Source organism: Phacochoerus africanus, chromosome 15 (assembly GCF_016906955.1).
Source record: "Phacochoerus africanus isolate WHEZ1 chromosome 15, ROS_Pafr_v1, whole genome shotgun sequence".
In the NCBI taxonomy this organism is placed as follows: Eukaryota; Metazoa; Chordata; class Mammalia; order Artiodactyla; family Suidae; genus Phacochoerus; species Phacochoerus africanus.
In genome coordinates, this window is record NC_062558.1 from 73,174,138 (window position 1) to 73,186,413 (window position 12,276).

The following is a 12,276-nucleotide window of genomic DNA, read 5'->3' on the forward strand; positions in this document are numbered from 1 at the left end:
CAGAGCAATAATTAAGACCATAGGTCTGGAACCACATTGACTCAGTTTCAATCTTGGCTTCTCCACTTACTGGTTGTGTGACTTTGGGCGAGTTTTCTAACCTCTCTGTACCTTTGGCTTCCTCATTTGAAAAATGAGAATAAAAATAGTACTTATTTGATAGGTAAGTTTTGTGAATTTTGAAATTTCTGTGCAATTATATTTGAGGAATATTTTCCATATTAACTGACCTAGAATGGTCTAAAAGATATTTTTCTTAACTAAATTAGGTTTACTGCTCCTTTTATTATGTATTTATTTAGGTCACACCTGTGGCATGTGGAAGTTCCAGGGCCAGGGGTTGAACCTATGCCACAGCAGCGGTCTGAGCCACAGCAATGTTAATGCCAGATCCTTAACCTGCTGAGCCACCAGGGAACTCCTAAAAGATATAGTGTTAAGTGAGAAAATTGCAATAGTCCATACACATAATGAATTTATTTATTTAAAAAAATACATGTTAGGTACCAAGGATGTAATGTATAGCATGATAAATATAATTAACGCTGTTGTACTTTATAAATGAAAACTGTTGAGTAAATTCTAAGAGTTCTCATCACAAGGAAAACATTTTTTTAATTTATTTAATGTTTTATCTATATGAGATGATAGATGTTCATTAAACCTACTGTAATCATTTCATGATATATGTAAGTCAAATCATTATGTCGCATACCTTAAACTTAAGATAAAATAGAAACAAAGTTCATCTATGAAAAAAATTTTAAAAATTCAGTTAAACAGAGAGAAAAATATCTAAAAGGATTCATATCAAACAGATAATAGATGTTACCTCTCAGATTCAGGGGATGAGAAGTTAAAGGGGACTTTGTCCTTATCAGTAACACTTTAATTTTTTACAAGTTAAAGCATTCCTATATTACTGCTGCCATTAAAAATTAATACACACGGGAAGGGGGAGCCATGTGCAGCTGTCCACGGTCCTGAATGATCCACCAAGACACAGCTGCTCCTCCTGACCCAGAACACTGAGCCGCCAGGCCCCTCTCCCAGCACTTCTAACAAGCTAATGAAGGCACAGCTAAGAAGGGAGGGAGACCAATGGACAGCTGGGAGCAAAGCCACTGATGGCAGGGAAGAAAAAAGAGAGACTTTAAAAAAAATTGAAGTATAGTTGATTTACAATATTATTTTCAGGTGTACTGCATAGTAACTTGATATTTTTATAGATTATACTCCAAAGTTATTATAAAATACTGACTATATTCTCTGTGCTTTACATTACATCCTTGTAATTTATTTATTTTATACCTCTTAATTTCTTTCACCTATTTTGCCTCTCTCCTCACCCTTCTCCTTTCTGGTAGCCACTAATTTGTTCAAAAAGAGACTTTAAAAAATATGATTTTTTTTTAGTAATTGCAGCTAATAAGAAAGCAACTTTTCAACTAGGGGTGAACTTTTAATGTTCTACCTATATTCACTAGGAAGGAGCAAGGGAGCCCAGCTTCCCAAGTACTGTGGGAAGAAGGAGGTGACCAAAGCTGAGGGCCTCAGGATGAAGTGGCCATTCAGCCCCTGGGGTTGGGGATGCTGCCGTCAGAGTTGCTCGCCACCTCTCGTATCCCAGGAGCTTATCTGGCTGAGACACCCCAGACTCACCTGTCCTCACCCACTCTCAGCTCCAGGGTGTGGAGACTGAGGCTAGACTAACCTCTGCTTCTGGAAAACAGTGTAACCTTGGATATCCTTTTAAAAATTAGAAATCCTATTTTTATTATCATAAAAAATATACATATGCTAATTTTACAAAAAATAGAAAATTTGGACAAACGGAAAGGAGAGACTAAAAGGAACTCATAGCTTTTTACAGTATCTTTTAGAGAAAATCACTGTCCATATCCTGGTGTATACTTTGTTCCAGGCCTTTTCCCATATTTGTGTGTGTGTATGGTTTGCAAGAGTAATCGAATAATTCACCATCTGTATTTGTTTAATGTGAGCTTACTAAACAGTGTATGGTGAACATCTTTCTCTAACATCTCACCTTCTCTTACAGTATTATCTTTTATGGCTATATAGGATCAATATTTCCTATATTGATGTACAAAATGATAGATCCATATTGTTGGAATGACAGGATGCCTCTAGTTTTTCCTGTGAAACAGTGTCTTGATGAACATTTTGTAACTTTGTCTTTAATTACAAAGATGTGCTTGATTGGCTAAATTAGAGGTGGCCTTTGTTTTGTGCAGTCATGGCCTGGGGACATGAGTTGACCTTTGAAAGATATGAATTGCTGCAATTGTTCCATTCACGGTGTCTGAGCATCACAGTCTGTGACACCTCCAGGACCAGTGTTAGGGTTACAAAAGCATATGCATTTGAGTAGCTGTCTCATCTATTGAATGCTGAGGTTGTGCAGGGGTCCAAGCAAACTATTGTTCAAATGAATTTGCCCTCCTTTCTTTCAGGGAACACTCATTGAGTGGACCAAAGGCTTCAAGGCCACAGACTGTGAAGGGGAGGACGTGGTGGACATGCTGAGGGAAGCCATCAAGAGACGAAATGTATGATATAGTGTTGGGGCACATGTCTGACCTTGTTCCTTCCCCCAGGCCCCTGCTCTGCTATCCTCCACCCAGCCCTGTGACTCTGGCCTCTGCCCACCTCGGGCTGACATGCCCCTCCTGAGCCTGTTTGGGTTGCGCACCCTCTTACAGTGGAGCTGTTTCCTTTGCAGGAGTTTGACCTGGACATAGTTGCAGTTGTGAATGACACAGTGGGGACCATGATGACCTGTGGCTATGAAGACCGTAATTGTGAGATTGGCCTGATTGCGGGTAAGTGATTAGGTCTATCCTGTTGGCCTACTCCCATTAGATATATTGGAGGTTCCCTTTTAACATGGTGAGGGGCAGGAGGCCGTTGTTCCATTGCAAAGAGGCTCTGAAGCCAGCTCTGTCCAAGGCAGAGATAAAGATTGGGATTCCAGGTCTCCCAATTCCCAAGACTTTACTTAATATCTTTTCCCTTAAGGGTCCTAAGCCAGGATTGTCCTTTCTGTTGAAGAAGGAGAATAACATTGAAGGGGGGGTTTCAAATTAGGGCCTTGGTGCAGATTATCCTGCACCCCACAGCTGGATCATTTTGGCCTGAGGCTGAGGAAGCTGAGTTTTCATGCTGACTCCAACAGACACCTCCTCTGTTCTCTGACCTCTTCTGGTTGTCAGGGTGCTTAGGGTCGGGAAGAGTTGGAAGGAAACCTAAGAGAGGAGAGGAGAGGGACCTGAGGTATGTTATAGGCATATGGGGAGAGTCTAGCAGTGTTTAGGGAGAAAGATGTATTCCAGGGAAATGACTCTAAGAGGCATGGGGACAACTGGCATTTGAACAGGTGGAGACAAGAATGGTGTGCATTCCAAGTGACAGGTACAGGTTAAGTAATCACAGAATCTGGGAAAGTTGTTCCAGCTGGTTGTCTGGGCTTCCTGAAGGTAAGTAGTTCACAGAACAAGAAGATGGGGATGTATCGAGCTATCTTCAATGTTGGGTAAGACGTTTTATCTCACTCTAACACTTACCTGCTTTATGACCTTGGGAAGGTTGCCTATTCTGGACTTGAGTTTCCTCATCTGTGGGAAAGATTGGACTAGATCTAAGAAGGCGGAGATGTGAGATTTGTTTGATTGAAGATAACAGTTGCCTGGACTATTGTGTTGAGAATAGTCCTAAGACTAGGTCATGGACAAAGGAAACTAGCATGGCTTTCAGATGCCAAATTTCTACTTATCCAGGACTAGAAGATTCCTCGTGGTCCTTTTCAGCTCTGAGTGCTGGCTCTGTGACTACTTGGAAACTTGCTTTGTGTGCCTGTGGCTTATCAGTAATTATGAGGATGAAGAGGGGAAGAGGATAATTATATCATGGGTGCCAATTCTATGTGGAGGAAACTTACAAATATCATCTCATTTTTTTTCTCTATACCAAATCTATAGGGCAGGTATTTCCTTTTTACAGTGAAAGATGAGATACTTGTCTGTGGTCACCCAGCTATGAGTGTAAAGCTGATATTCACATCCAGTGGTATCTGACTCCAGACTAAATTCCTATTCACTGTACTCTGCTGGCTCTTGAAGACCTAGTGGTAGCTTTTGAAAACTAAATTCCCTTCATGATTCCTTCTAGGAACAGGCAGCAATATGTGCTACATGGAGGAGATGAAGAACATTGAACTGGTGGAAGGGAATGAAGGGAAGATGTGCATTAACACAGAGTGGGGAGGATTTGGAGATAATGGCTGCCTAGATGACATCCGGACCCAATACGACAAGGAGGTGGATGAGGGGTCCCTGAATCCTGGCAAACAGAGGTGAGGGGAGCAGCTGGTAGGCTGTGCAGTATACAACTTTAGTGGATCTAAGTGGTGTCATTTTCATCCTACAGGCACTCTTGTTTGTATATTTATTACAGCTCTCCATTAGATGTCAGTGGAGTGTCCCATTTGAGCAAAAGTAAAATGTTAGGGCAAGTTTCCAACAAGTAAAAAGAAGGGGTGCCTTTTGCTAATTATCATAGGGTACCAGAAGCTTTAGTGGTGGTTTTGGAAGTGAAGCAGCGTCTGTCAAAAAAGAAAAAAAAGTCCATTCACTGTGAGCTGTGTATCACAGAGCAGGGGCAGAGTGACTTAGTGGGCCCTCTCAAGATGGGCTTCTAATAGGTCCAGTTTAGAGGTCAATATCCTTCGCCTTTCAAGAGCAGGCTGCTGTGTTGGTGATCTCTGTTATTCTGGAGGTGGGGAAATGGCTGCAGATGGGAGTCCTGGTTCTTAACCATAATGTCATGCCCCACCATGGGTCACAATCGCTTGTGAGGTGTATTCTAGTTGCTAACCAGACTAAAAATACTGAAAGTAATGGTTTTTATTTTAAAAAGAACAAAACAGAGCACACTTTCACTTGCACTCCTTCTCGAGTAGGAGAGAAAGGGATAGATAGAGCCAGCATGCTGGCAATTGCTCACTAGTGTGGGCCCATCCATTACAACAGGGGTTGGCAAATTTTTTCTATAAAGGACCACATAGTAAATGTTTTACTCTCAGGCCGTAGGTCTTAGTCATAACTAAACTCAGTGTCTTACTATATAAAATAAGATGAAAATAGGGATTTATCGTGATGGATGGTCTCCAAGTCGAAAATGTGAGCGGATAGGAGATGTAATGGGATGCAGGCTCCAGATGCCTTGTTGGCTGTTGAACTGAGAATACCGACTAGGAAGCGGCTTGACAAGACCAAGACCAGCCCTGCTGGTCCTTCATCTTCTTTTGGCTCTAGTCTCTGTAGCTGGGGGGCGGGTTGAGTTGTGGTAGGTCCAGCTGAACCAGGGACCAAAACACAATGGACTGTAACAAGGGACCTTATTTCTGAATCCCAAGTTGGGACATCCAAGCTTTGTGTCTCAATTCATCAGAGGCTCTCTTTTTTGGAGTGAGAGCTTGAGGTGGCAACATACTTGAACTTGCCTTGCTGTCACCATTATTTGTCCAGGTGTTGGTTCCTTAGACGGACGAGGTCTTGAGTGGTTGAGAGAACACAAGTCCAGCATGTAAGTCTCAGGCACACTCAGATTTCCATTTGAGCCTGCAGGCAGTGGTAGTCCAGCACTGCATCGTTATTAATACTGCCCCACATTCCTGGGCAGAGCGCCTGGTCAGTGCCTGTTGGTTAGAGAGCTTTTTCTCTTGCACCTGCTGTCATGGAGCTCTCACAGCCTGGTACAAAGAGGGAAGGTCTGATTAGACCCCTAGCCTGGGAACCTCCATATGCCACAGGAGCAGCCCTAGAAAAAGGCAAAAAGACAAAAAAAAAAAGAGAGAGAGAGGGAAGGCAGTTGACATTTTGGGGCCACCCCCAGCGTGTGCATACAGTTCATTGTGTTATCTCACGAAGCAGAATTTCTCGTGGAACAGGTTTCTTCAAATACAAAGCCAGAGAGAACTAGCTTTGGGGCCAGGAGACACATTCACTTCTGCTTAGAGCCTACTGCACCCCAGACTCTTGCCTCCTTCCGACAGTCTTGTAGGGTCAATGTTTTGTTCTCTGTTTTGGAGATGATGGTTTATAGTGCTTGCTCAGCTCATGCAGCTAATATATGGCAGAGTTGGGACCTGGCTTCTGGTCAACATGGCTCCAAAGCCTGGCTTTCCCACATCATAGGGTCTCCTGCATTTGCTCCTCTGGACCTGCTGGCCACTCTGCCCCACTCCAACCCAGCGATATGCCTTCCATGCTCCTTTCGGGAGACACTCACCAGCACTGATTGTTCTGCTCTCACCAACCTTGTCACTCTTCTCCAAACAGATACGAGAAAATGACCAGTGGGATGTACCTGGGGGAGATCGTGCGGCAGATCCTGATTGACCTGACCAAACAGGGTCTCCTCTTCCGTGGGCAGATTTCAGAGCGTCTCCGGACCAGGGGCATCTTTGAAACCAAGTTCTTGTCTCAGATTGAAAGGTGACTAGTAATCAATTTTACCTGCTCTGTGTGAGAAGCCCTAATTGGGAGTGTGCTCTGTCAGGCTCAGTCAGATTTGAGATTTAAATATAAAAAGAGTAAGGGCCTGGTTGGGCAGAGGGTTGCTTCCTAGGGGTGCTCCTCATTCTCTCCAGCTGCATCAGGACCACAGCACTCAGCTGAGGGGCTAGCAGACTGCCCGGGTCCTGGGGTTCCTAAAAGGCTGTACAGGAGTTAGCCTAAGCTAAAAACTGATCCTTTTTGATCCTGAAAAAATGATGTATCCACAACATGAAAGAGAAGGGTTTTTTAAAAATCACCATATGCTCACAGAGTTCCCATCGTGGCTCAGCAGTTAATGAACCTGACTAGCATTCATGAGGATGAAGGTTTGATCCCTGGCCTCACACAGTGGGTTAAGGATCCGGTGTTGCCTTGAGTTGTGTTGTAGGTCGCAGACGCAGCTAGAATCCCGAGTTGCTGTGGCTGTGGTATAGGCCAGTGGGTACAGCTCTGATTGGACCCCTATCCTGGGAACCTCCGTATGCCGTGGGTTCAGCCCTAAAAAGACAGAAAGACAAAAAAAAAAAAAATCACCATGTGCTCACTACTAAACATAGGTATTTTGATTTTTGCATATTATATTCCCTTTCAAGTTCTCCAGTTTGTGCATACATGTTTTCATAACTGCAATCATGTGATACAATATTCTGTATGTTGTTTTCATGGAAATTTTCATTTATAATTCTCTTTTTTGAAAAAATGTTTTTTAACATTCCTTTCTTTTTAGGCCTGCACCCACAGCATATGGAAGTTCCTGGGCTAGGATTTGAATCAGATTTGCAGTTGCCAGCCTACACCACAGTCACAGCAACGCCAGACCCAAGCTGCATCTACAGCCTGTGCTGCAGCTTGCAGTGTTTTGCTAGGCTGGATCTTTAACCTACTGAGTGAGGCTAGGGATCGAACCCACATCACCGTGGATACTAGTCAGGTTCTTAACCTGCTAAACCACAACGGGAACTCCTATTTTATTTTTTTATTATGAAAAGTTTTAAACATACACAAAAGCAGAGGGAATAGTAAAATGAACCTATTTTTCCATCACCACCTTCAACAATGATCAACTCTTGGCCAAACTCTGTTCACATATATACTCCTGCTTTGTCCACCCTCGAGCTGGGTTTATTAACAAATCCCACATTTTTTCATCAGTTTATTCATAAATATTTCAGAATGTACTTCTAAAATATGAGTTTAAAAAAAAAATAACACACAGGGAACTAACTATATCCAATCATCTGGGATAGGCCATGGTAGAAAAGAATATAAAAGTTAATGTAAATATATGCATAACTGAGTCACTTTTCTGTACAGCAGAAATTGGCACAATATTGTAAATCAACTATACTTTAATAATAAAAAAAAATTAGGGAGTTCCCTCATGGTGCAGTGGGTTAAGGAGCCAGGGATGTCACTCTTGTGACACGAGTTCAATCCCTGGCCCAGGAACTTCTGTATGCCGAGTGTGGCCACAAAATAAATAAATTTAATTTAATTTAAAAATTAAAAAAAAGATCATTACCTGTACCTGAAATAGCTAATGATAAACCTCAATATCAAAATATCCTTTCAGTGCTCCTATTTCCCAAATTGCCTAAAAATAATTGTTTTTGCAATTCATTTGTTTGCATCAGTATTCAGATAAGGCTCATGCCATGTATTTGGTTGATAGGCTTTTAAAATTTCTTTTAATCTATAGACTTTCCTTCTCTCTTATTTCTCCTCATAATGTGCTTGAAGAAGAAACTGTTATTTTATCCTATGAGTTTCCTGTGTTCTCAGTGTTGCTGATTGCAGCATTTTGCATTTTCCTCTGTCCCTTGTGTTTCCTGCAAACTCGTTATTAGACCCAGATGCACAGTTAGATTAGTGTTAAATTTTGGTCAAGAATATTTCATAGGTGACATTGAGTTGTCTGTCCCTTTCTTTTATGATATCGGCAGTCGTTGATGCTCCTTGACTAGATCTGTTATTTCCCCAGAGATTGTAAAATGATGAAAATGTAATGCTGTCACTCCTTCTGCATTTATTAGATGGATTACTTCTAGAAAGAGGAGCTACTTCATATCAACTCTTTGTTGTAATTATCATTTTAAATGCTGCATAATGTTACACTCTGCTGCTACACTGTAATTTACCAAACTTTCCCTTTAGTATAGGATGTCTAGCTTATAATTTTGGGATTTCTGCAATTATGAGTAATAGCATAATTATTCCTTTTTGTACACATAGTCATTTGCATCACATGAATTATTCCATAGGAGTAGAGGCATTTGTTAAGAAAATAAGTCATTCTTTATGGATATAATGTTTTCCTTTTTTTTTGTCTTTTTGAAAATTTATTTTTTATTAAAATACAGTTGATGAAGTTTCTGTCATGACTCAGCGGTAACAAACCCGATTAGTATCCATGAGGCCGCGAGTTTGATCACTGGCGTAACTCAGTGGGTTGAAGATCCAGGTTGCTGTGAGCTGTGGTGTAGGTCACAGGCACAGCTCAGATCTTGCATTGCTGTGGCTGTGGTGTAGGCCTGCAGCTGCAGCTCCAATTCAACCCCTAGCTCAGGAACTTCTATATGCCGTGGGTGCAGCCCTAAGAAGCAATATATATAGTTGATTTACAACTATATATATAGTTGATTTACAACTATATATATAGTTGATTTACAACTATATATATAGTTGATTTACAACTATATATATAGTTGATTTACAACTATATATATAGTTCATTTACAACTATATATATAGTTGATTTACAACTATATATATAGTTGATTTACAACTATATATATAGTTCATTTACAACTATATATATAGTTCATTTACAACTATATATATAGTTCATTTACAACTATATATATAGTTGATTTACAATATTGTACCCATTTCTGCTGTACAACAAAGTGACCCAGTCATATATATATGTGTGTATTTATATATCTACTTTTTCTTATATTATCTTCCATCATGTTCTATCCCAAGAGATTAGATATAGTTTCCTGTGCTATACAGTAGGACTTCATTGATCATCCATGCTAAATGTAGTAGTTTGCACCTCCTAACCCCTCCCGGTCCATCCCACTCCCTCCCCTCTCCCTCTTGGCAACCACGAGTCTGTTCTCTATGAACATAATTTTTTTTGAAAGGTAGTTCCAGTTTCCACCACCACCAGTTGTGTCCAAGTGTGTCAGTTTTACTGCTTTTCATACAGCACTGGATATTATCAGAGGCTTCGTGTTTGAAATTTCTATCAGTTTAAAATCATTCTTTTAATTCTCTTGGTCTTTATGGCCAGGCACCAACACTTTGAGGGAAAAAAGAAAACTCTTTATGAAAGGAGAGCATCAGATGGACCGTTGCGAAGGAATTCTCACTGTCTGAGGAGATGGTGGCAGAATCAGTTAGCAGTAGCAACAATTTTGTGTTTCAAAGTGTTGATTAACAAGCAGATATTCAGCCTTTTTGGGGGGTGATCTGGTCTTCGACCTATCAGACATGAAAGTGCAAGTTAAAAGTCATCACTTTTTGGACTTAAAAAAAATTGAAGTATGATTGATTTACTATGTTGTGTTAGTTTCAGGTTGTGCACATATATACTCTTTTGCAGATTCTTTTCCATTAGAGGTTATTACAAGATATTGAATATAAATAACACAATAAATCCTTGTTGTGTATCTATTTTATAAATAGTAGTATGTATATGTTACTCCAAAACTCCTAATTTATCCCTCCCTTCTTCCCTTTTAGCAACCATTAAATTTGTTTTCTATGTCTTTGAGTCTTTCTGTTTGTATAAAAGTTCATTTGTATCATTTTTTTAGATTCCACATGTAAGTGATGTCATATGCTCTTTGTCTTTTTCTGACTCTCTTCACTTAGTATAATAATCTCTAGGTCCACCCATGGTGCTGCAAATGGCATTATTTCATTCTTTTTTATGGCCGAGTAATATTCCATTGCATATATGTGCCACATCTTCTTTATCCATTTGTCAATGGACATTTAGATTGCTTCCATGTCTTGGCATTATAAATAGTGCTGCTATTTGAGGTCGTCACTTTTGATGACCAGAGAGAAATTGATCAATTTGCTATAGGGGAAAATAGTTTCTCCCTCAGGTGCAAGAAATAAGCAGACTGACTTGTCTTTGTTTTGCTTTTTTTGGAATGAATACAATGAAAGTTGTCCCAGGCAAGAGGACAACTGTATGTCTTCAGAAGTATTTGCTTTTGTCATGCAAAAGTTGTCTGCTTTAGATACTTTGATTTCTAGAGGGTTTTTTGTTTTTTGTTTTTTTAACCTTCATGGAATAGAAAGAAAACCATGTCCATCTGAAGCCAGTTGGAAGATGGTAGGTACTCTGCTGACTTTGGCCTGCTTTGATGTCTGGTGTTGCATCAGTGGGGCACTGACTCTCAGGAGAAGAATCTTGGGTTTACAGTCTCAGAGCCTGAGTTTAAGATTCATCTCTACCACTTAACTTGTTTGTGTTGTGTGACCTGAGGCAGGTTCCTTCACTTCTGTGGACCCCAGTTTCCTTCTTTATAAGATAATTTCTCTGCTGCTTAATCTTAAGGATTGATCTGAGGATTGAGTAAGGGAATGAATGTACATGAGAGAACAAGGTAAACAGTGAAGGGCTAGAACAAGGAAGAAATTTCAGGTTTTATTTTTATACACTAAAAAAAAAACCCCAAAAAAACCCTTTCTTCCTTCTTACACAAATATCACTTATTCTCAAGCAAAAGGAAAAAAATAAGAATTACTGGTAAACATACCTGCATCTGAATAATTTCCTTTTGTCCTTTTTTTTTTCTGTTCAAGGACAAACATTAAAAAACAAAAACACAAAAACAAACCAATATCATATGGCACATAGTGTTTTATATATATTTTTGCCGACTATGTCATGAACATTTTACATAGCATTAAATATTCTCACACAAACTCACCTTTAAGGTCTATAAAGTCTGGCTACACTATTGTTTATCTGCTGAGTCCACTAAATGGACATGCAGGTTGTTTTTCAGTTATGCTCTCTTGATAACATGCTTCTTCCCTAAGTGTTACCTGAGATGGCCAAGAATAGAAATTTATACCATTTAGCTTGGGAGTCAGAGCTTTCTAAGTTTGGAGTGAAATAATTAGGGTCTAGACTCAAAGCCAGCCTCTACTCAGGACTGGTGCTTCGCTGCATGTGCTTATGGTGCTAGCAGGTTCCTGTTCACTGAGGTGATGATTGTACACTGTCTATTCATTTATGCACTTGCCCATTGCACGTACACAGCCCTCTGCTGGCTACTATTGAGAATCCTGTCTTACCCTCAAAGGAGGGTAATTCCGTTGAGAAGAGAGAGCCGTAACTCAGAAAAGTTAAACAGAAGGAAAGTTGGCCTCCATTATATAGGGCCAAATTATCTGGAGCTGGTGTGCTGGGTGAGAGAGGCTAGCCGGTGTGAGAAGGTGTTATGTTTGAATCCCTGCTCTCTACCTACTCTGGGTGAGTAAGTGGTAGCACTCTGAACCTTAGGTTCTTCTGAAAAATGAGTACTTGATGTGTGGGTTGCTGAATCTGTTAACAACTCCTGCTGAGCTGATAGATGAGAGTGTGCCTAACATAAGAGGTGCTCTGGCTTTTTCCTCCCTTCCTCCCTTCCTCCCTTTCTCTCCTTCCTTCCTTCCTTTCTCTCCTTCC

At 40.4% G+C, this 12,276-nt stretch overlaps 1 protein-coding gene across 1 annotated transcript in view; it reads left to right on the top strand.

The window, feature by feature from the left end:
* The window catches only part of HKDC1 (hexokinase domain containing 1), a 49,465-nt gene that overhangs the window by 32,936 nt on the left and 4,253 nt on the right, over positions 1 to 12,276 (top strand). Inside the window, exons 13-16 of the mRNA XM_047762789.1 lie at positions 2,475 to 2,570; positions 2,744 to 2,843; positions 4,189 to 4,372; positions 6,360 to 6,515. Coding sequence (XP_047618745.1) covers positions 2,475 to 2,570; positions 2,744 to 2,843; positions 4,189 to 4,372; positions 6,360 to 6,515 — 536 coding nt within the window. The remainder of the gene's footprint in view (positions 1 to 2,474; positions 2,571 to 2,743; positions 2,844 to 4,188; positions 4,373 to 6,359; positions 6,516 to 12,276) is intronic.